At 44.9% G+C, this 25,209-nt stretch overlaps 1 protein-coding gene across 1 annotated transcript in view; it reads left to right on the top strand.

Annotated features, from left to right (window-relative positions):
• The window catches only part of NEXMIF (neurite extension and migration factor), a 155,613-nt gene that overhangs the window by 123,918 nt on the left and 6,486 nt on the right, over nucleotides 1-25,209 (top strand). The window contains exon 3 of the mRNA XM_051630644.1: nucleotides 23,202-23,326. Coding sequence (XP_051486604.1) covers nucleotides 23,251-23,326 — 76 coding nt within the window. The 5' untranslated portion in view covers nucleotides 23,202-23,250. The remainder of the gene's footprint in view (nucleotides 1-23,201; nucleotides 23,327-25,209) is intronic.

Genomic DNA, 25,209 nt, shown 5'->3' with positions numbered 1-25,209 from the left:
CCTGAGGGGAAGGTGTGGAGGGCCCTTTGCCAGAGTAGGTGCTGGTGTGTTGGGACACAGGCTGGATCACATACCCATGCTGCCCTGGCCAGGGCTGCCCAGAACTGCCAATCTGGACTTTGGCTGCAGCGACTTGGCAAGTGAGGGCTGGTGACAGATGCTAACTCTTTGTTTTTCAGTTTTCCTGGTATAAATAGGTTCAGGCTTTTAGAGGTTGTTATTATTAGCATTGTCATTCAAGTCTTTTCAGGACCAAGTCTCCTCTGCCCAGGAGGGAGCATGGACCACAGCTTCTGTCAACCTAGGGGTGTTGGTCAACAGTGGCTGACTATGAGCATGTGCCCAGGTGGGCAATAGCATCCTGGCTTGTATCAGCAATGGTGTGGCCAGCAGGATCAGGGCCAGCATTGTCCCCCTGTGCTCGGCCCCTTGAATCCTGGGGTCAGTTTTGGGCCCTTCACAACAAGAAGGACATTGAGGGGCCGGAGCATGTCAAGAGACAGGCAGCAGAGCTGGGAAGGGTCTGGACCACAAGTCTTGTGAGAGAACTGGGGGTGTTCAGCCTGGAGAAAAGGAAGCTGAGGGGAGACCTTCTTGCTCTCTGCAACTGCTCAAAATGAGGTTGGAGTGAGGGGGCATCGATCTCTTCCTCCAAGGAACAAGTGATAGAACAAGAGGCAGCAGCCTCAAGGTGTTCCAGGGGAGGTTTAGATTGGACATTAGGAAAAACTTCTCTCCTAAAGGGTTGTCAGGCCCTGGCACAGGCTGCCCAGGGTAGTGGTGGAGTCCCCGTCCCTGGAGGGATTTAAAACCCATGTAGGTGTGGTGCTGAGGGACATGGTTTAGTGGTGGAACTTGTCAGTGCTGGGTTTATGGTTGGACTGGATGATCTAAAAGGTCTTTTTCAACCAAAATGATTCAATGATTCTCTCTGTGGCTTTTCAGCAGGCTTAGCTGCTGGACTGCTGCTTTCTTGCTGCCTTCAAAACCACTCTTCTGCTTCCACCCAGCAGTGCAGCTTCCCAAGAGGTTGTAAGTTTTGACACAGGCAAGTGTGTCCCAAGCACATGATGCTTTTCACATGTTTTGTGTCTCAGTGCTAGCACATGTGTGACACACGGGTGACCCACAGGAGACACGACCTCCTGCTTGCAGGCAGGGCTCTTCCTCCACAGCCTGACAAACCTGGTATAGTGGAAGATGTCCCTGCCCATGGCAAGGGGGTTGGAACGAGGTCACCTTTAAGGTCTCTCCAACCCAAACCAGCCTGTGAAGGGAGGACAAGCCTCCCAGCGCAGTCCCCACCGTGCCCACAGGCACAGACTGCCCACTGCAGCTGTGTCTAGCAGATCCACAGCCATGTGGGCTTGTATGCGGCATAAGTAGTATTTCATGAGGTGCTTTCATTATCTGAACTTCCACAACCCCTTTCTGCTGTGGTATCTCAGCTGGTGGGAGGTAGGAGTGCATTATTTATTTCATCGACTTGTTTGCTTAACTGTTCACTGGCATCAGATTGAAATAGAGCATCTGCCTGCGCATGGCTTGTCTCTCTCAGCACTTGTTCCTGTTGGTGTTACTCTGCTCCTTCTCCTCACATTCCCTGGCCTCTGTTGTGGCACCTGGGATGTTTTGCAACAAATTAGACCATGGGTTGTTCACTGTGGGGATCATTTGTGCCTGTACAGCTCCGAGCACCATGGGGCAGGATCCCACCCGGCATTCCGGGGTACCAGGGATCTGATGAGGGGAGGTGATTGTGAGCAGTGGTTCTTTTAAGCCCAGGAATGTTGTGAAATACCATCAGCAGCTTCAAAAACTGGTTCCATACCTGTTAGCTGCATTCCCTGGCTCTAGCCTTCACACTGGCTTTTTGCTTGGATGCTCTTGCCTGCAAGAGGCAGCACATTTCCTCTTGGCTCCCTGCTGACTTTGGGATGTGGAAGGATAACCTGGAATTTTGAGAATATTTGGCCTGCCACACGTGTCCTCTTACATGTGTGAAATCTGGGCACTGGTATCTCTGAAATGCCAAAGGCAGTCAAACCAGAGTTCTTTTCTTATCACAATACTCTTTGATTAAGATCATTATAGCAACTGGTAGCAGCACTGCTGTTAAGATTGCATTGGTATTTCTGTCTCACGGGCTGCAACTCAGTGTTCAAGCTGTCAGGCCAGATGCAATTTAAAAAAACCCAATAAATTTAAAAACCCCAAATGGTTTTCATCCATTGAGATATTTTAGACCTACGTTGTTAAAAAGACAGATTTTAACTTGCTGCGGAATATTTTTATGCATGATCCGTGTCTACACATTATAATGTTTTCAAGAAGATGTGACTACCAAAAAATCTCTTTACTTTTTCTTTAGCTTGAGAAAATGCTCAGGCACTTAAAGGTGACCTTTGCACAGTGAGTTGGTACCAAACACAACTGTTCTTTGCAGACTGTTTTAAGTCTGATTTCACTTGCCATCCAAAACCATTTTTTTGGTTTAGTTTGAACCTCTGTAAAAAAGGAGGAAATAACACAGTGTCTTGTAGCTGTGCATTTCCAAGGAAATCAACATCATTTAATGCCATAGTGACATCAGGTAGGAAACCAGAACAGGAGCTGTAGCAACTCAGAGTAAATGATGACGAGCTCAGGGTAAAATATGAACAGGCTGGATAAATGGTGAAAGATAAGGAATGTGGCTAATCTTATGTGCTCAGAAATCATAACAGAAGCTTAAATCACATGATTTTTTTAAAAAAATAAAATATCTTTTATGTGCGTGTTGGTTTTTGAGCCTCTAGGTTGTATTTGGTTCATGTTTTCATGCATTTCTTTGCAGTCTGGGGGGCTAGACACATACTTTTGTTTTAGGTGAGACTGTCATGTCATTGCTTGACTCCAGGAGCTCAAGCATTTGGAAAAACAGCAAACAGTCAGAGCTGATCCCATGGGGTGAGCTCGAAGCACTAAATTTAGATTGTTTAAAATCCTTTCCTTCTCCAGTGCTGCTAGATTATTAACTGAGGTGAAAAAAAATATATATATAAAAATTGAAGTACTTTGTGAGTTTCAAATTGATAGCATCCTTTTAAATCTTTGCATAAATTCCGTGGCACTTCACCTCCCTCCCACAATCGGATCTAAAGAGCGAGAGTAACGATGTCAGGGGCTTTTTTCCAAGCTATACAAAGAACACGATTCAGGGATGTATTAATGAAATATTAGCAAATCAATGCCAGGAAAAGCAACAGTAAGCCAGAAGAGAAATCTGTGCTGGTGGGTAGGGGAGTTTCAGCAGTGACCTGACACGACTGAGCCAATTCAACCCAGAGATCTGGTTTCTATTGAGAGAAAATATTACTTGCTCCAAGAAAGGAGGACGAAAGCCCTTGAGTAGGATGGAGTTGCACCATCTGTGACACCTGCATTCAGTAACGGGCACGGTGGATAATAGGCAAAGAGATTGTACAGCAAAACATGCGTCATTTACCTCGGAATAAAGAGGTTTAATTTCTGAAAGGCTTTCGGCGCGGCTTGAAGCAAATGGGAGCCAAGGGCATTTGTCACCTGGCAGACCGAGACAGGGAACCGCACGCCTCGCCCTCGTGTGAATAAATCTTACCAGGGCTTGGGTTTGCACATGGAAATGTCCTGCCTGTTCCTGGGCTAAATCCCACTTTTTCTGTGGGAAACTGGACCTGGAGCATCAGTGCTGAGGTAGAAGGTGGACAGGTCCCCACAGTCAGGCCTGAAAGCTGTTTTCTCTCAAGGGAATGCTGGAAAAATCTGGGTTCCTCCCAGCCCCGGTTAGCCCTGGTGTTGTCAGCGCAGTTGAGTGGAGCCCTGGGGCTCAGAGCATCCTCTGCACCACCACCCTTACCCCCAAAGTTTGGTGGGCTGCTTCAGGTAAGAGCAAACACATTGTCATAGGCTATTTCTTTGATGCTAATCTATAAAAAAACTAGACCAGGAAATGTTTTATATTCTCAGATTTTGAAGATACCTTCAGTCAATGTGAACCTTGGAGATCTTTGCCTTGAGCTGCAGTTCCTGTGGTTTTCAGATACTTCCTCGCTTCTTCAGATTAATTTATTTATTTTTCCTGCAGTACTTGGCCCATACCAGGTGTAGGGATCTGAGCTGTATGTATTTTCCAGGGCAGGTTTCCATTGTTTCCAACTTCTTTTTTTCTGGGCACAGTTGTTCTCCTGTGCAGAAGTGCTTTGCTCTTCCCTGTCAGACAGGGTTTGCCTCCCAGTTCAGCTTTGCAGCCAAGGCTGCAACCTTTACTGGTCCCTAGACTGCAGCTGATTGCCAAACCCTCGTGCTGCAGGATGCCTGGCTGCCTGGCATCTCATCCCGTGGGATTTCTACCACTTCCTAAACCTATTACGCATAAGTGGGGTCTGCCATTTCTAGCAAGTTATTCCCAGACAAATAGCAGTGAAACTCTTTTATGGACTTAATCACTGCAAGTGGTTTAATCGCTGCTTTTCTACCGTGCTTAGTTTTTGCTGTGATAAGCTGCTCCTCTGTCAAGACCTTTGTGTTTTTCAGGTAGGAGTGAACCCGAAGCAGAAGCCCTGAAATTATCCCCCATCCCATGAAAGCCTTTTAAACCAGGGCTGAGCCAGGCTGTAGCTCTCAGGGTGCTACATCCCACCCCTCTTGCCACTGAAAGAGCTCTGGTTTCCCACAGTGTCTTGAAATCTTGACAAACTTGCAAATAAGCCTTCTACAACCCAACCTGAAACCTTCAAAACCGCATCCAGGAGCATGCCAGGGGCTGGCTGGTCCTGACAGCTTCTCATTTTGGCCATGACAACTTCTGCCTCACTGTGCCCAGGGTAAATTGGCTCTTTTTGAAACAACTCACATTTCTGTGGGTCTGATTTCAGCTTTGCAGCCCTCAGCTTACCACAGCCCATTTAGCAGCTCCTGCTCTGAGGTGTTTAGCATGCACTGGGATATCATGTCAGTGTAACGAACAGGCTGAGAGACATGCTGCCCATTACCTTCTCCATTAACCTCTCCAACGTGGCAAGCTAAAAATCATAGTTTTAAATTGCTGCAGGCCTTGTCCTGCTGTGAAAGCAGCCTGTCCCCTGTGCTTTAGATATACTTTGACACACCAATCCCCATTTTTATGACCCAGGGTGAAAAACCAGGCTCTGCCTGCTGCATCATTCACTGTGTCACCTCACCATGGGAATGGACAGAAGTCCTCTAAGTGACTTCCAGTTGCCACTAACATTTTTTCCTTAAACTAGAGCTGTGGACACAGCTTGAGGACTAGTTTAAGATTTAATCTATGCATTGCTCTTAGGTTTCTTTACTGAGTCTCCTCCTTCCTCTAAGATGTAGGCTGGCTTTTTCATGGTGTTGCCTTATGCCAGAGCCTGCTAGACCACATGGGAGATCCCTCTCCCACTCTTCAATCAGGAAAACATCTCCAACTCATCAGTAGAAGACTCGGTGATGTCGACTCATATTTGACCACGTGGTGCTGCAGCAGCACAAGGTTGGGCACCCAGCCCCTCTGCCTGCTCACCTCCACTCCTTGTCCCCGCTGTGGTTTTCCTCCAAGCTCCCGTGTTGCAACTGCATTTTGTTCAGCAAAGAGGAGATCCCATCAGTTCCTGCCTTGGAGCTTTAGGCACTTGTGCAGGTAGAGCTCACCAAAGGTCTTGGGCCGTGGCAAAGGTTTTGGTTGCTTTCCATCCCACTGAAGCAGAGGCTCAGTCTGTGCTCCCCTTTCCTTGCAGCCACTGTCCCCACCAGCTCCTGATTCTGGAGGCAGAATCACTTATTTGCTGCAAATCAAATGCTTTAACTGAGATATCTTTGAAGGAATTTCTACAAGCTGAGTTTATCATGCACATTTGGGAGCATTTTTTCCCCACAGTTATTAGCCCTAATGAAATCCCAGGTCATTTTTTAGAGGGCTGTTATCTTTGTGATTCAGAGCTCTGCACTAATTTCCAGGAGTTTAAGTCTTCAAAATGAACTTCCTTGTTTTGAGGTGGACACAGTGTTTCCCCAGCACAGATCCTCGGGGCTCATTTCCTTTGTGCCCAGGCTCTTCTCCCAGACTTCCCAGCCAGCATTTACCCCAAACACTTTTCACCTGTGTCTTTGGTTTTAAAAGCTTTCTGCAGAGTTTCAACGTTTGAACACATCTTTGCTTTGGCTCTGTTTCCAGAGGTTTCATAGAGCCATAGGACTGTTTTGGTTGGAAAAGACCTCTAAGATCATCCAGTCCAGCTGTTAACTCAGCACCACCAAGGCCACCACTAACCCATGTCCCTCAGCACCACATCTACATGGCAGCTTGAGACCACTTTGTCTTGTTCTGTCTCGTGGTCCCTGGGAAAAGAGACTGGCCCCACCTCATTCCAACCTCCTTTCAGAGAGTTGTAAAGAGTGAGAAGGTCATGTTGGCTTTATGATAGTGGGGATTCTGCTTTTATATAATTTTTTAATGCAAGTGTGTCTACCTGCGCCTCTTGCAGTTGTAACAAACCTCTTTCCATCAGCAAATATGTGCCTGGGCAGGAGCTTGGAATGGAAGCTGCTCTGGTTGCAGGTTTCTGATTCCGTGTCAGATCTCAGTGGCATCACGGAGCCATCTCAAACAGTGGTGCTTTGCACTGTGACATAAAACTGCAGGGGGAACTAAAGCTGCTCCATGGAGATTCTCAGGTCCCTGTTAGCACAGGTAAGTCCTAAAGGGATAAGGGCAGCCTTAGTGAATGATTCCATCTTGATATTCCTTAACTCAAAAGATAAGCTTAGGTGCATCGATGCATAGGTCTCCACTTTGTCCCTAGACACCATCCTGATCTGTTAATTTCATTTAAATGAGGTTAAATAAAACCTGCACAAAGTGTTTTACTGGACTTCCATCAAAGTGCTCAAAAATAGCACCACTTATGGTGCATACAAATACATCTTTCCACTTGGCGAGCGAAAGTAATTTATCAACAAGTGGTCCTTGTCCCTGTACCAGGGAAAGTCTTTGTGAAACACACTTTTTACAGCAGGTTATGATTTGTACAGCATGTTTCTCCCATTACAAATATGCCATATTTCTTTTTTAAATGTTAAGATGCTGAGGAATGAAAAGGAAGCATGCAGGTTTGAATAATTTTTGAAGGGAAAGCTATCCATTGTACAGACCCTCCTTGAAATGAATAGATCTGTATCAAATGTGGTCTTGAACTTGATGATGGACTTTGATTTAATCCATTGTAGAGGATATTTCACCGGTGTCAGTGAAATGCATGAAAGGGGAGAACTGGGTGATTTATCCTTCCGTATCGACCTTTGTGTTTGTCAGCCAGCAGCAAGGGTATTGTTCCCCTTCCCTTTTTTATCTATTGTTTAGGGTAGTCAGTAATGGGGACACCCATCAGCCTACGCAAGGCAGATTCTTCTGCCTGAAGGTTTTTAATCTGCATCTCCTGAAGAGCTGGTTCCCCTGCGCTTCCCATGCCTGCCAGGTGCTGAGAGCCTGGACACAGCACAGCCCCTTGGCCCACCACACGCTGAGCCCAGACAACCACAGCTTGCTTAACTCATGGTCTTTGGGACCAGCGTGGGTGAGTGTCCCTGCTTGGACTCTGAAGGACAAGGTTTAGTTTATCCAAATTAAACTTTTAAATTATGTTTATTTTTAAAACTTAACTGATGTTTTTTAAAATCTTATCCATATCCTAGGCTGCATCAAAGGCAGCATGACCAGAAGGTTGAGGGAGGGGATTCTTTCCCTCTGCTCTCCTGAGACCCTGCCTGGAGGACTGTGTCCAGTTCTGGGGTTCCCCAACACAGGAAGGACATGGAGCTGTTGGAGAGAGTCCAGAGAAGGCCACAAAGATGATCCCAGGGCTGGAGCAGCTCTGCTCTGGAGACAGGTTGATAGAGTTGGGATTGTACAGCCTGGAGAAGAGAAGGCTCCAGGGAAACCTTAGAGCACCTTCCAGAGCCTGAAGGGGCTCCAGGAAAGCTGGGGAGGGACTTGGGACAAGGACAGGGAGTGATAGGACAAGGGGTAAGGGATTAAAACTGGAAGAGGGGAGATTTAGGTTAGACATTAGGAGGAAATTCTCTAGTGTGAGGGTGGTGAGACAGTGGCACAGGTTGCCCAGGGAAGCTGTGGCTGCCCCATCCCTGGAAGTGTTGAAGGGCAGGTTGGATGAGGCTTGGAGCAACCTGGTCTGGTGGGAGGTGTCCCTGCCCATGCAGACGGTTTGAAATGAGATGACCTCCAACGTCCATTCCAACCCAAACCGTTCCATGATTCTGTGATTTTGAAAACACAGGGCCTCAGCTCTGCACCTGTGAGTGATGTGGCACCAGGCAGGAGGTACCTCCAGCCTGGGCAGGTCAACGCCACCACTGCAGCACTGCTGCCACAGAGACCACTCGCTGTTTTGAAAACATGCCCCAGTGCTTAGGAAACATAGAGCAGCCCTGAAATACTGTTATTATTGTTGAATTGGTGCCTGCAGGCATCTGGAATCTGGAACCAGATTGCTGCAGAAGGGAAAAAAATAGGGAGGCTAGAGCATCCCAATAAAAGCGGGCAAGACGGATCTGGAGCAGCTCAGCATTTCCCAGCTGCTTGGTTTTCTGTCTCAGCATTGATGTGATTTTAATACGGTTCCATGGCTGGAGTTGCTGTGATTAGCAGAGCAATTTGCAGCGCGTTCGTCAAAATTGCCGATCAATTTGAGCTCAAAATAGACCCAAGTCCCCGCGGAATCGACGGCTGCTGCCCAAAAAGCACTCAGCAGTTTGGGAAGCCCAAATGGGATCTGAGGTGCCTGTATGATGTGTGGGATCCCCAAGACCCTTTTTGTGTGTTTTTTAATTGCCAATTGGAGAATAAGATTATTAAGGCTAGAAAAGAGGTGGGCATTATATGGATTTGGTTAAATCCCTTGAAGATGGTCATGTCTTGGAAGGAGGTTGGAGCAATGTGGGTTCTGGTGTCTTCTCCCAAGGAACAAGTGATACGGCAAAAGGAAATGGTGTGAAGTTGTGCCAGAGGAGGTTTAGATTGGATATTATGAACAATTTCTTCCCCAAAAGGGTTGTCAGGCCCTGGCACAGGCTGCCCAGGACAGTGGTGGAGTCACCATCCCTGGAGCCCTGTAGGTGTGGTGCTGAGGGACATGGTTTAATGGTAGCCTTGGCAGTGCTGGATTAATGGTTGGACTTGGTGATCTTAAAGGTCTTTTCCAACCAAAACCATTTTGTGATTCTATGTCTCCCTGCACTGCCATAGGACATGGAGGTCGCATCCTTCCCACCTCCTTTTATCCCAGCAATAGAGCTGGCTGTAAGGTTTTGAAGAGAAACTCTTTGCTTCTCCTTTAGATAATAACTGTGAACCATGGTCATCTCCTAACACTTTCAGGGGTGGAAACAGCTGAATTTTTTTCCACACCAGGCCAGTAGCGTTGGTAGCAACTGCTGGATCTTGGAGGTGCAGGGTATGGAAAACCTCGAGGTCAGTGTGAATGTTGCTTTTGCAAAATGCAGGGTTAGTTTGCATTTCTGCAGCACCATCAGATGTCTTCATCCTCACACCCTTCATGTTAGAGCCGGATTCCTCCCTCCAAGTCTGTTTAGTCAAGGTGAGGGTGCCCCATGTGCTCTGGTGGACGGCTGCAGTCACTGGGCAGAATCCACCCTATTGGATTGCATGTCATGCTTGCTTGTCTTTGAAGAGCCAGGCTTGTTTCCAACCCTGTCAGGATCTGCAGGAAATTCCAGCAACTTCTTATTTATCACCAATGCTGAGTGATCCATGAGCTGGTCTTGGTTTTCCAGGGAAATTGGTATGAAACCATGAATTCACCCTTCAGTTTGTATCTAACAGGGCTGCTCTCCCTTGGGTTTGGCTTTGTCACAGTCGCATTCTTTGCACTGTAAGGCTCAGAAGTTTATCCAGAAATAAGATGGGATTTTGACCAGTTTAAAATGTTTGTTTAGCTTTACCAAAGAGAAGGGTTTACTTTTATTTATTTTTAGCCTTTCCTGTGATTTCTGTCATTGCTCCCAATTTAGCTGGGATATCTTGGAAACAACAATAAAGTGTCCTTGAGAGGCTGGGAACACATCACTGCTGACTCCTGAGAAAGTTTTTTTAAAAAGTCAGGTTGTTCACTTTTGAGGAAAAATGACAAAAATCATGTGTTGTGGGGGAAAAAGTACTTAGCAGAGCTTTGCGTTAGGAGAAGAAAAACCAGCAGACTTAGAATGTAGGCCAAAGACAGGGTTTCCTTCCTGTTCCATCCTTCCTTTGCTCCCTTATATTGTGAGCACAGATTTGGATACAAATTTTTTATTTTTACTGAAGAATTGATTTCACAGCTGCCCTAAGTGAATAAAGCTGTGATGTATTAACTAATGTCAGGCACAGGATGTTTACCTATTTATCTTTACTGCGGCGTTGCCCATAGTATTTTTTTCTCCTCTGTTCTCTGAGACTCGTTAACGTTGCAAACAGAACCAGGATCCTACTAATGAAACAATCACAGTCATGTGGCTCAATATGCAGAGTTAACACCTCCAGTAAAAGCTGATAAATGCCTTTGGTTTTTTTAATTTTTTTTTTTATCATTTCCTGCTATGTTCACATGGAGAAAGAATGGGGAAGCAGAGTGACTTCCTCTGAGTTTAAAAAAAGATCAAGGAAATGGAAAATATTCCTTATTTATTTAAGGAAAATAGTGTGTGATGAGGATGGAAGATGGTTGTAGGACCAGTGAAGTATCACGGGATCAGTGCAGAGGCTGGTGGCAACTGCTGAAGAGAGGACACGGAGCTGGGGGGACAGAACTCATCATGCCTGGGGCTTGTGAAAGGGGAGCCCAGAGCATCTAAGTGGCCTTTCCTTCCACTCCTAAATGGAAGGAATTTACATCCAAGGAAAGGGTGCTGTGCATGGAAAAAAGGACTTGGTTTCAAGCTGAGAGAGGAGAGATTTAGATGAGATATTAGGAAGAAATTCTTTACTGTGATGCTGCTGAGACTCTGGCCCAGGTCGCCCAGAGAAGCTGTGGTTTCTTCATCCCTGGAAGTGTTGAAGGGCAGGTTGGATGGGGCTTGGAGCAGCCTGGGCTGGTGGGAGGTGTCCCTGCCCATGCAGGAGGGTTGGAACTGGATGACCTTTCAGGTCCCTTCCAACCCAAACCAGTGTGTGATGCTATGACTTGGGCAGTGGTGGAGAGCTGGCTTTTCTGGTGCCACACAGCTACACAGCCACAGGCCCTTATGCATCTACTGGAGCTGCTGGTGGGACAGGCAGGCAGACCAGTGCCAGCAGTCGGTTCTCCTGGTGGCCTCACCATTTTTACTTACTTTCCATGGGCAAACAGCTGCTGTGGCTTGTCGCTCTGCAAGCCCCATGTCACCTGCACCAGGAGCACTGGGTGCTGCAGCCTGGTGGTTCTTGCTGTGGAGGCAGCGTCTGGGGAGCCCCGGGCTGGCTGATTGGTGTAGCAGGGTTTGAATTCTGCAGTGAATATGACTAATAATCCATGACCTGGCTGTGATTATAGATGAAAGCAAGCTGATGAAGAGACCCTGCGGTGGCACAGAAAGGGATTAGACATTGTCTAAAGCCAGGGCAGTACCGGAGCATTTGGATTTCACATCCCAGATTCACGGGTGAATAATTCAGCACTTGAAAAAATGCTTCAGCCACAGTGTGACATCTCCCCATCTTTTTTCAGTGATATCCAAGACTTTAACTAAACATCGCTTCCCAGGGAGCTGGGGCAGCTGTCCAGATATTTTTCCTCTTAAATATCAGCATTCCAGATTGTTACCTGGATACGGATGGAGATTTGGACCGATATCTTAGGGGCTGCAATCTCTCTTAATGCTGGATTTCGCCTTCAGAAAGCGCCCTCGGCGTTTGCCTGAACCCAAAATCATTCCAAGTGCAAATGAAGAGACGTGGCTTTAGATTTAATTGACGCTTTCGTCTACTCGGGTGAGCTGCTAAGGCGTGCAGAGCCATGGATGGGCTTGTTGGGGAGTTTTAAATAAATGAACCAGTTCTCCAAGGCAAATGTTGGCAGATTTATTAAACATGAATGGGAAAGTAGAATGCGTAGGAAACGGCCTTGTGAAATGGCTTGCTGTTTTATAAATGCAGGAGCCCTATAAATTCAACCAGCTGCCGTATTTTAAAACTAAATTGTGCTATTAAATCTCTGCCTGTGAATGGTAAGCTAGAACTGTCCAGAAATGCAAGAGTTAAGGTGCTCGTGCCACCTTTAACTCTGCCTCCTCCAGAGTATACATTATAATAAGTCTTTAAATAAATGATCACATATTGTTCCTCAAATAATTCATCCTTTTTCTGAATTAGTAGCTAAAAATGGGTGGTATCTTATAATTGTCATCAATTCAGACTCCTTATTGGGCCTGATAAAGTCTTGTCTCAGCGTGAGAAGTGTTTTGATCATTTGCTTTTCCTACCTACCCTTATTCCCTTTTTAGTCAGAAACGTTTGCTCCTTCAGATCATGGGATGAGACTCTGAAGCTCTTTTACCTGTAAAATTTGGTGGTCCAGCTGTGTCAGCTGTAGGAAACTACTCACTCTATTATGAAAATATGCATGAGGCAATAGGTACTGTATGGTTTCTATAGGTCTAAGTCACTTTTAGATGGGCCTTGCCTGGCAGACCCACTACACCAAGATGATGTCTGGGAAAAAATGATGATGATGTAAGAGCTGCTACCTGGTTGTGTAATTAAAGGTTTTGAAAGCAAAAGGAAACAAACAGAAGTAGCCCTAGCTTCTACCAGGAATATGCAGGAATTAGATGAAGTTGGAAGTTTAAAAAGGAAATACTGTGGAAGAGTTTATCTGCTCTTAATATTCCTGGTGGTATTCCAAGGCCATGTGGATTTGGTACAGGACATGCTCTAGTGGCCAAGGTTGTGGGGTTTTTTTGTGTTGATGGTTGGACTCGGTGATCTTAGAAGTCCTTTCCAAATACAGCAATTCTGTGACTTATATATGTATATAAAAAAGAAAAATCCTTATAAAACTTCAAGTTGTTCATGAATATTTAAAGGATCTTGCTAGAAACTTGGCTGTAATGGCCAAGGGATATTTGTCTTCCACATCCCTGAGGAATGTCACCCTTGTTTTCAAGGTCTCTCCCCTTTACCTCTTTTCTAGCAATCTCCTTTCCTTAGTTTGTCAAAGCTGAGGGTGTCCCACATTTGGGGACATGGCATGTCCCCTGGTAAGGGATCTGTGGCCAGAACAGGAAATAAATCCTTCTACATGGAAGCAGCTCCTCGTTTCACAGCTGATAGCATCATGGCTTGTGTCCTGAGTGAAGGTCCCAGAGAACAGGGCTGTTGGAATTTCTTTGCATAAAATATGGGAGGAAGGAGCCCTTCCTCCCCTTGCTCCAGCTTAATTTCTTGCTGTGCCTGAGCCAAGCACCCAGTTGTTTGGTCTTCCTCTCGGTGCTTTTATGAAAATTATGTTACTTTAGAAATTAACACTTTTTATCCTGAGTCCGTGTCGGCTAATTGCTATTAAGAGACAAATGAGCTTTGCTAAGATTTCTTTTTTCCTATAAAATTTCTAATTTGAAGATATTAGAAAATAGAAATGTTTACCCCACTAGGGTTACTGCAAATATCCTGATGAGCTTTCATATCCTCCTGCAGCACCAGCCAGCTTAATTGCCCTCCTTAGCCCAAACTTTAATATATTACAAATTTGTGCAGGAAAAAAAAAAAAAAAAAAAATTCCTCTTTTCTTTCTCCTTTTTTTAAACCTGGTGGTTAAAAGGGATGAGAAGAGAATAAACCTTAAGAAGTCAAAAAAAAAAAAAAAAAAAGGCAATTGTGAAGTTTAGGACTGAGTCTTTTCTTGAGCATAGCTCTGAAATCCGTTTCCTCGTGCTGTTCTGGCCCCATACTAATCCATCTCTTTAAACACAATTTTACAGACCATTCTTCAGCTGAGTTATTTGATGATACCCAGCATGCAAGGAACTGTGAAACATCCCCTTTCTTAGAAAGCTTCTGTAATATTAATGTACTTGACCTTGGTCTCTCATATTTCCTGATTAGGTTCATGGGAAAAGTTTGCTAAGCTTTGAAGATACTGTCTTGTAGACCTGTCCGTAAATACTGTGGCAGAAGGAGAATTTTGGTAATAAGTTAATTTAAATGAAACAATTCTGCCCATCAAGAAATCTCTACCCTGAACTATTCTTTAATGGCTTTTGTTATTTTGGACTTGAGTGACACATAATTAGCTTTGGAGAGCTCCTCCTGTTTTTCTAAGGTTAATACCCCAGAATCACACTGAACTTTCGACCTTTGCAGATTTGTGGAAGCTGGAGTTTTTAATCATTACAGCCTAATTTTCTTAGAAATGCAGACTCTTTAACATTTCTGATTTATCTTAACTTTATATCCAGAGACTGAGTGAAAGCTACATGTTTGGAATACAGTTGCTTTTAAGGAGGAAAGGCAAAAAGCAGCATTATGGGGTGTCTTTGGGCATCTTTTCTTCTTCTCCCTGTAAGGACTGGGGGGTCTGCAGGCAGAGCAAGGGGCAGTGGCAGCAGGGGGGACCCCACTTACTGATATTAACCCCATCGAGGCAACCCCAGGTGCTAACACAGCAGTGTCTGCTCTTCTTGGCAAAGCAAACATGTAAATTCTCATCTCTGAAGAAAAATGCTTCTGTTGCTGTTTTCCCTGTGGCCTGAGACTTTGCTACGGTATCTTGAACGTTATATTTGTAACTGTTATGCAGTGCAGTAAGTGCCCTCTTCATTTTATCAGCAGTTTGTCTGGCTACAATGAATCCTGAGTGACCTGGAGTGGCAGAGCCTGCTCAGCCATGTGTGCCCATCTGCCAGCGTGCTGGCCAATGCTGGGCATTGACATCTACTGATGGAAGGTGATTGTAGGACAGGGAGCAAGTACAACCTGTCACCTCTGTGCTCACTGCAGCTCTCTTCAGTCCCTTCCAGTGGGAGGGAGTATCTCTTCCATGCAGGATTAATCAGAGCCATTAAAGCATTTCAAAGCCCTTAAAATTCAGCTATAAACCCACATGGATCTGCTCACTTATCAGTCTACAAATAAGCATCACTATCTGGTTCCCCCTTCTCGAGGGGGCCGGGGCCTGGCTGAGGAGGGTTCTACCTCTGACATAAGCTGAAATAGACAGTTGAGAGAGGAGACTCGTTTTCAAGTTGTCCAAAAGTGTCTGTTTTCTCTCTGAAATTAAACATGTTTTCCTTAGTATCTCTTATAAACAGGATTCACATCCTTTTTGAGATTCTGTTTGGTTGGCCTGGTACTTGTTTCAGAGAAGAGGTTTCTCTGTTTTACTGATTTGCACAATGGTCAATTCACCTCTAATTTCCAGTACTGGGTGAAGTTTTGGGACCACTCTGCCAGTTTTTGAGCCCCAGACTTCAAGGGCTTCAGTCATGGGCTGCTCGGTTTGGCTCTTGTTTTGCTTTTTTGGTTTATTGCTGGTGGTGGTGGTTGGTGTTTTTAGGATTTGTTAATAAGCCTTGTTAATTAGCTACTCACTCTCTTCGTGGCCTTGCCAGCCTCCTGTAACACTTAGATACTCCTGAAAATAATTGTGTGTATATATATCTTGTGCTTAAAGGCAGCACAGACATGTGCTGTTCCCATGGATTGGCTGTATTTTGTGTTCCCATCTTTGGAAGTCAGGTCTGCTATAAAATAATTACATCAACTGATTTATGACCCTAGTGGAGCTGTATAGAGTGTATCAAGTCCTGAAACATGTGCCTGAGCTGTGGAGAAGTGAGATCAGGGTTATTTCTCTTCTGGATACATTCAGGTCCTGCTCTTCCAACAAATACCTCCTTTTCCTCTGTTCTTTACAGTCTTGATATATCAAGACCTAAGTTGAGGAAATCCCTGAAATCCTCTCATTCCTTCCCCCCATCCCAGAGATAACTTCTGCCTCTCTAAATGTCTTAGTAATCCTCAGAAGCTGTAAAAAGAAGAAGCTAACCCTGGCTGGATTGCTGCGGTTAATTTTCTTCTGAGGTGACCTTTGGTCAGGGAGGACCCAAAGTCCTCACCCAGAGGACAGAGAGGATGTATTTAGCTCATAAAATGAGCAGCCTGTCCCGGGGAGCAAGGCAGCAGCTGCCCCTCTGACATTTCTCATCACTGGTTTCTTAATAGGCTTGTACCGACAGCTTAATGCTGGGTCTGTCATCAGCTGTCAAGTCATCTTTCTTTGGGTGAGGCTGTTCATCTCCTTTAATAATTATAGAAATGGAACTGTAGGCCATCACACCTAAGCCCAAGTTTGTGATGTTCTTCATTTTCAGAAGATGAATCTAGCCCTCAGCTTGGCAGTGCTTTTCAAAACTATGCAGCTGGTGACACTAATTATTGCTTACTTTTCTCCCCTCTTTGGAGAGAGGATGACTGAAAAGAAACCCAGTGACTCTTCTTACTAGTCCCCTCTTTTTCTTGGTACCCAGAAATCCTCTCTGTGCTTCTGGAACCTTAAATCAGGTGTCCTCACTGAAGCCCTCACGAGTCTACGTGGGTTCCTGCAGTTCGTCACCATCATTATTCCCAGGGGAATAGTTTCCTGGCCCCACAGTGTAAATTCATCCCACGTCTGGTGAAGAAGGATATTTCTTTCTTCCTTGCCTTGTCATGAATGTTCCAACAGGTTCTCAGCATCTGTCTCTGGGCACATGGCATTGAGCTGTGCTCATCCAAAGCCAGTGTCCTTTACTTTTGGACTTGAATTATCCTTTTCCCTCCGATTTTCTTGGTCTTTCTGATCTCATTCCTACTTGGACATTTTTTCCCTCGAGGTTCCACCCTCCCCAGTCCCTGCCTGTCTCACACCTGTACTGTGATGATCCTTCACTCTCTTTGCATTTTGGTACTCTTGTTTTTGGGGTTTAGCAGCTGTCCTTTCCCCAACACAGAAATTAAGCTGAAATATGCCATATTTCAGACATTCCCTCAAGCATTTCAGCTTCTCAAGGATTTTAATTGCCACCTTTTTCCCTTTATGATGTACTGCTGTTCTTGATGTGTGAGAATACATTTAGAGAGAAAGCTCCTTCTGTATTTTACGTGTGCTTTGTCAAGAAGGCTATAATTTTGTTCACTTACTTCCTTTTTCCTTAAAGTCATTTGTGACAGGTCTTGAAGCACTTGCACCTCATGTCCTCCCAGAGTAAGGTCAGAGACTGTCATTTATTTCAGAGTCAGCTCTGAAATAGGCTGCTCCTAATATCATATCTCGGGGTCCGCTGGAGTTGGGGCTCAGGTTCTGTGATAATTGTTGCATCTGCTTTCAGCAGAGGAAGAAGTGGAGGCTTGCTCTGAATATTAACAAGCCATTCATCCTTTGCTCCTTCTGGAACACACTACTTCTTAAATAGTTTCATCCTTTCATGGTTTTTGTGTTCTCTGTTTTCTCTGCAAGCTCTTTTTATCTACTTCATTTCTTTCCTCCAGATTTAGTCCTAATTGGAGGCTTTTATCAGTATTTATACCTAGGTTGCCAAGCCATATACTGTTGACTCTATCAAACCTTACCTTCCTCAAGTGTTTTATATGTCTCACTGCTCGGATTGACCCAGAAAAGCCTTCTTTGTTTTCTCTTTCTCCTTCACTTGGCCTTTTCTCCCACGTGCTCACCATCCTTAATAGGAAGAGCGTAGAGAACTGCTGGAAGTGTTCAAGGCCAGGTTGGGTGGGGCTTGGAGCAACCTTGTCCAGTGGGAGGTGTCCCTGCCCATGCAGGGGGGTTGGAACTAGACGATCTGTAAGGTCCCTTCCAACCCAAACCAGTCTGTAATTCTATGATTCTATTATTTCCTCCCAGGAAATAATTTTCCTGGGAAAATAACTTTTAAACCAGAACTCGTAAGTCCAACATCCCTTCCATGGACCAGAGAAGCACTTGATGGTGGGCAGAGTGGGAGGATGCTTTCACACTGTACCTTTCTTTGTGAACTTCACCTTTCCAACCCTTTCTGCTCTGGAAAATTCATGTACCCTGTATTTTTGCTTGTCATTTTGCTGGGCAAAATGTAGAGACCCTTGGTCTGAAGAAAAAATATAAATTATTGGAAAAACAGGTTTACTTAGAGGTACTTCTAGAGAACCTATTTTTGGAGGCTTAGTAGTAAAATACATCCCCATCTGCTGGCAAGTGAAAAATTTTTATCACTTCACCCACCAGTTATCAAATTATAGTGAAAAACCAAGGATCAAGTAGAATCCCTGGGATGAAAGGGATTTAGGAATTTCAAAATCTGGTAGGAAAATGCTGCCTTTCAGATCAGTGAACAATGACCTTGGCAAAGCAACCCAAAACTGCAAACAGAAAACCATTTTCCTCTGTGGTGGCCTTGCTTTAGGAGGAGCTGAGAGTGCAGAGATGCAGCCCAGAGGGGTGAGGGAAGCAGCTCTGGCTCTTGTTCCTCTTTGTGGCTGATTCCTGAGAAGATGCCCCTGAACTTGGCTTTGTGCTGTGGCAGCAGAGTTAATGAAGTCCTACAAGGGCAGGAGACGTTAGGAGGAGCATGGCATATTCAGCATCCATTCGTCCCACGGATAGAGCTGAATTCTTTCCTACTATTACTCCACTGAATGTAAATATCTCTGAGACATTTACACGGTATTTCTTTTTAAGTATATAATGTTTTCATTCAAAAGTATCATAATTCTTAAAAGACCTGTCAGAGGCTCTGACATGTAATTAATTTCTCTAAAGCTCTTTTTGTGAAAGATACAACTGCACACACAGAACACCTGTGCTTATTCACAACTCGACAGGAAAAAAAACCACATCTTCTTCCCTGCTTTCTTCCCCCACTTCTCCAGAAAAATATTTTTCCTCCCCTTTGGATACTCCCTCTCCATCTACCCTCCTGATCTGCACCAAATAAAAGCACTTGGTAAATAGGAGCTGTGTATAAATAGGAACCAGCACGTTGGGTTTTGTCTGGGTGATATAGACCTTTTGTTTATTCAGCTTTAAGCCAAAACACTCTTGCAGCTTTAATTATGGAACAGCTCCTGCTAACCCATAATCTGGCCCATCTGATGTATTCCCATACATGTAGGTGGGCTTTCAGCTGGTCTAGATGCTGTTTATTTTTACCTGGTAGATTTTTTTTTTTTCCTCCTCTGCTTGGGGAGGAGTGTATTAAGCTTCAAAACAGCACTAGTGCCCAGGAAATATGAATTATATATATAGATATATGTGTATAGATTTATATAGATATCTAGATATCTCCACAGCTAGTTGAACATCTCCAAGTGCTGGATTAGATGGCAGTCATGACTGGCTGGCTTTATCCCCTGGAATTGCTTCCAGGGCATCACTGCACCCATCACTGTGTCCTCTGGAAAATGCTGTGAGCCCATTAATATTCATAGGAACATGCTTAAATCCAAGCTGTGCAAAACCAGTGGCAGTTTTAAGTGAACATAAGGTTCATCATTTATGTGACTGGAGATGAATGTGGGAATGTGTCCAGATGTTTTCACTTTGTTATTCGGGTGTTTTCCCCTCTGTTGTAGGTAAATAAACAGCACTCCTGATTTTCCCCTCCTGTAGGGAGCATTGCTTGTGGTGCTGATGCTTTGCCTACCCTGTTGCATTTGTAGGAAAGGAAATAATCTGGTTTAACTCCAAAAACAAACCCCTACAAATGAGGGGATGTTCTACCAGGGTATGCTGCTCAGTCTCTCTGGGAACAGAGGGAGCTAGTGGGGCCTTAGCTAGGACATTGGCTTATGTTCTCTGATGATGTTGGTCTCCACTCCAGCAAAACCAGCATCCATGAAACTTCTTGAGTATCATGTTGTATTTTTAATACAGAACAGAGAAGTGTTTTGGGTTACTGGGCCACCTGGGCTGAGGACACATGCTCAGAAGGCAGTGGTTTGTTTACAGTGGAGGATGCGTTTTGGGTGATGTGTGTGTTTTAAGTGTTCGAGGCCAGGTTGGATGGGGCTCAAAGCAACCTGGTCTAGCAGGAAGTGTCCCTGTCCATCCAGGGGGGTTGGAACTGGATGATCTTTCAGGTTCCTTCCAACCCAAACCATTCTGTGATTCTGTGATTTCTCCAGGTCACTGAGTCCTGCTGTCACAGGCAACTGCATCTTGCCCTTCTGTCCATTAATTTGTCCATCTTGTGCTTAAAACTAGTTGCATTATTTTTTAGCTCCACTGCTTACTTTCTGTGACTTCTCCCTTTCATCTCCTTTCTTAGCCTGTGTCTTTCTCTGTCGTGCCAGCTGTGATCTTAGCAGACCAATGCACTACAGTCTGGTGCAGTCCAGAAAAGTCCTTCTAAATTTTTTGCTATGACTGAGCCACCTGTGACCATCCTTGGGGCACATCCTGCCGAGCTGCGCTCCTGCCCTCCTCCTCTGCAGCCCTGGAGTTCATCTCACTCCACATCTCTGACCATCCTCTTCCTCCATCCATTCTAGCTCCAGTCAAGTTCATAAACTTCAAGCTCCGATTCTCGTCCTATTGGTTCTCCATGATAGCGTGACCCCAGTCGTGAAGACCTCTTCAATGGCCTGACGCTGTCTGAAGTCCAGATTCTCTCCCTTTTATTCTTCTGACCACAATCAGCACCATGTTCTGTGTTCTCCTGGTACCTGGTGTACTCTGCCCACCACCTTTATATCTCAGACCTCTCTCAGTTGAGTTTTTCTTCCCAGGAACCCAGCTGTTTTCTTCCTCTTTGTTGTTCCAGGCTGTAGTTTCTTCTTGTTCTGTATCACATCAAGCCCCTTTATCAGCTTTTCTTTTGCAGTCGCTGGTGTTTCTCCCCATCCCTCTTGGAATCTGGCCTTTCATGGCCACACTGCTCCCAAAAGGTCCTCTTGTTCACTGGGTCCATGCAAACTTCAGGTTGTCTCATTCACACTTAATCTCTCCCTGACAGTACGTGAAGATCCCCTGTCTGAACTCTTCAGGTCATTTCCAGAGCTCAGTTCTGTTCTCTGAGTGACTGCAGTCGAGACGAGTAGTTGTCAGGAGGCACATCCCCTTTATTCTTGCATTTTGTCACCTTCATTGGATCCAGCCTTTGGATCACATTCATCAGAGCATCACTTCTGCTCTTCAGAAAGACTGTGGAGATAAAGAGTATACAGAAATGTGGATTGTAACCTTCTGAACATTGAAGATGATGGTCCCATCATCCACCCTGAGTCTGGTGAAGCGAGCAGCAGGTCCAAATCTGTAAGCATGCACGGTCAGATATGCCATCCTCCAGCCCTATCTACCCTTGGCTCATTAAAATGGAAGATCTTTGCACGTTTCTCTCCCACCTTGCAGATGATCAGGGTGCACAAAACCCATCTCCCAGGTCACAATCTAGCGAAGCTCCTTACCTCAGCTTTTTCTTCTCCCAGAGCTTCCAGAGGTAGCAAACAGCCCAGAAGTCATGGTGGCCCGTGTCTGGGGCTAGTGCTGGTTCTCTGGTCTCCTAAGAAGCCTCTGGTTTCCTGAGAAGCGTCTGTTTTTCCTGAGGCTTAAGGTATTTTTTTAACATTTTCATTAATACATATATTTAAAACATAATTTATATAATAAATTAAGATACCTATAATAGGCAGAGGGTATCAAGGAGGCATGAAGTTGTAGACTGTCACTGGCAAGCACAGAGCAGCTTTCACACTTAGAAGTTAATCTTCTTCAAGCTGCATGGAAATGTCTCCCACCGACGCCTGATCCGTGCTTTGGTGTTTCCATCGCTCCCGTTAGAGCCCGTCAGCGACACTTCGGCTGGAGCTTTTCCCAGCCCGTGGTGGGGAGGGTGAGGGACAGAGGGGTCTTACTGCAGGAACCCAAGTGTGGAGAGCTTTGAAATATGGATTTGCATCAAAGTAAAACTGCAGGCTAGTTAAATATGCCTCTTGAATATGCAGAGGAATTGAGTTACTGATGCTTGTTATTCTTATCCTACTCTGGGTGTCACAACATCTTTAAGTTCAGGGAAGGTTTCAGTTACTAAGATGGTTGTAAAGATTTCACATTAATTAAGAGGACTCCACTGTAAATCTGAATATGAATGAAGTTGGGCTGCTGAACCCAGGGCAGAGAATTCTGTGGGAAGATCAGAGATTGACAAATGTTGATTTAGAAAAACAAATCTAAAAGCAAACAGAAACCCACCTAACCCAATGTACCTGCTCTATGAGAGAGAAAAAGTTGAGTTCAAGTTGCCAGGAGGAAGAAATTAGATTCTGACTTGAATTTACAGTCCAAGAGGTGAAATTCTGTTGGTGGGGAGCACTGATGAGGGTTATCCTGTGCCACCAGTGCCTGGAGACTCAGGCGCATCTTGTTACAGGGTCTCCCTCTCCTTAGGCAGGTGAGCGTTTTATCAGGGGGAATCTTCAATGGACAAGTGGAGAAAATTGAGGCCTGATTCTGATCCCTGTTTTGTTGCTTCGGAGAAGTTCCATCAAGTCCAGTCAACCTTGACTGATGGTCATACAATCAAGATGAAAATTAACCCAACAGGGACTGTGAGGGTGGTGGTTGGTGGGGGGAGAAGGAGCCTTCCAAGGAAACTCTTGTAATGAACTAGAGTTTTGAGTGAAGAATGAGACTAATAGTTTTTTGTTGTTTTGTTGTGTTTGTTTTCCCCAAAAAACTGCTTTTTAGGGGAGTTTTTCATATGTGCCAGCACTTGGAAGGTGAGAGCAGTAGCTCGGGATATCTACATTTCTCTTCCAACTCCAACATAGGGTTGCTGTTGCCTGACCTTGGGCAAGTCCCCATCTCTTTGTGTCTCCTCTCACCCATCTGGAGATAACATAATGACTCTTTCCTGGTCTTTCAAAGCAGTTTTGAGCAATGTGAAGGGTGCAGAGTACCTGCTCCACCTTCTAAAGCAGGACTTTGGGGAAGGAAATAGTGATATATAGCCTTTGAACCTACTGAAATACACTAGATGTGGCTTTTAGAGTTGAAAAAGTGAAAATACAAAAGCCTAAATAAATACTGTGTGTCCTCTGAAGCAGGGTGAGGGCAGCATGTGAGGTTATGTGGGGTTTTTTTAATTGTTATTTTTTACTCTTGGTTCCTTGAGCTGATTCTGGGAATTGTACTGACTGGTTATGTTTCGGAAATGTGCAGGTTGGCCAGATGCAGTGGGGCATGGAGTGAACAGAACGAGGTTAAATTGATGGATGACCAACAAGAGCAGGATTGTGCCTCAGAAGACCAAGAAACTATCCTGATTAATGGGGTGAAAGAAAATGGTAAGGAACTTAATTACGGTCCAGGAGGGAGCAGCGACAACTTGCAAGCCAACTTATTTTCCTAATTCCTTTTGTATATTTAATTTTAGTGGTTTGCAGGTATCACTGCAATGTGGAGCAGTGGGGTAAACGTGTATTTTCTGCAGAGATGTCACTCCAGCTATGAATCTGCACCTTCTTAGGTCTTAATTAGTACTGCTTTTGACCATGCATATGCACGTTTATGGGCACATGCAGTTTGAATTATGGATTTTAGTCTGGTTTCTTAGGGAAAAAAGTCTTACAATAATATGTATCTCCTCTGCCTGTTGGGCATCTTTTCTTTTCTTCACAATTACTTATGAAGCCACCAGCCAATCTCAGCAAAACTTGACTGGAGGAAACTGAGTCCCTACAAACTGAGGAGAAATTAGTGGTTAGGTAAAAGAAACAGACCGGGATTAGCACCCATGGAAAGGGAAGGCTGGACTTGTGAACTTGTTATCTCTTTCTCTGTGTGGCCCATCAGCAGGGACATGGGATCCCCTCACCTGTAACACCACTTTGGTGCATGCTGAGGTGCTCCTGGCCACAGTCGTGCTCCAGGGAACCACCAAGTCACTCCAGCTTCCTTCATTGGGGGAGTATCGGCTGCTTCCAGCAGCCTGCCCAAAATACCTTTGTGCCTCTTTAATCAATTCCACACTTGTCTTGAAAAGCAATAATTAGGAGTAACAGTGCTCTGCTGCCTGAAAACCTGATTGGAATAAATGCTCCTCTGAGCATTTTCCCAAGTCATTTGGACTTCAGTGGTGAGCCACAGTAAATGCCGTGGCAGTTCAGCATCGAGGCAGGGGTTGACATTTTCATTCTTCAGCATGTTTTTGTTTAACTTCATGGCTTTTTGCATTTTGTAGTGGCCTATAAATCTTAGATATTGAGGACGTGGTCCTCCGATGTCTTCTATGTCCAAATCCTTCTGTCTCCTCAAAATGAAGTTTATGCAGTGAGTCAAATGTTGTTCTTGTTCATTCCTGAAAACCCAGAGTGGCTCCAGCTGTGTGGGTGCCTGTGAGGACCCCACAATGTGTGGGTGGCTTGTGCTCACCTCTACCATGAAATTTTGGAGGTATCTGTCTTTGTCAGCCCATCTCCTTCATGACTAGACATGGCAAAGCTGCAGCTGATGACAGCTGCTGGAGCTCCCAGGACATCTTCTGGCCATGGTCCCCCTGTCTAAGCTAACAGGCAGTAAAATAAGCTTTACCTGCTGAGTAAAGTTGTGTGATGTCTACCCATGATACCACTTCCTTGAAATTCAATTAGACCAGGCTAAAAAAGTGCTTTAATTAAACATTGTTGTGTAGGAGTTGCTGCTGAATCCACAGTAGTAAGTTGGAAAGTAGCTCTGATGTCCCCTCACCCTATCAGTGGGTGCTGGCTGCAGTGAATCCACAGCCAGATCCAGAATCCAGAGTAAATCCAGGCAGCGGTGCCCAGTTTGGGACTGGCTCCTTCAGAGCTGATGGACAGCAGAGTGGCTCAGGATTTTTCAGTCAGGCCACCTATGTTCAACTGGGAAAGGTGGTTTTGCTTCTTCAGAGTTTCCGTTTTTAATTGTAGCCTTGGAGTGTTGTTTATGTTAGAGCATCGGTTGAACGTGCACTTGATTTTAGGATGATACAAGCCCTAGAAAATAAAGTTTTAGTATTTGTATTTCACAGGAGTTAACTTCACTACAGCCATAAACCTAAAAAGACACCCAGAGAGAGTTTGTTTTCTAGAATAGCATCTCTGTGTATTGAATGCAGTGTTGAGACTGGATTTCAGCTTTTTACCTCCCCCTTTTTTGAGTCTTAGAGTATTCACGGACATCCCTCTTTTATCCTCACATTTTCTATGCT

This window comes from Apus apus, chromosome 12 (assembly GCF_020740795.1).
Source record: "Apus apus isolate bApuApu2 chromosome 12, bApuApu2.pri.cur, whole genome shotgun sequence".
Classification (NCBI taxonomy): Eukaryota; Metazoa; Chordata; class Aves; order Apodiformes; family Apodidae; genus Apus; species Apus apus.
The sequence above is the reverse complement of the archived record's forward strand: the minus strand, read 5'-3'. Positions and strand labels throughout refer to the sequence as shown.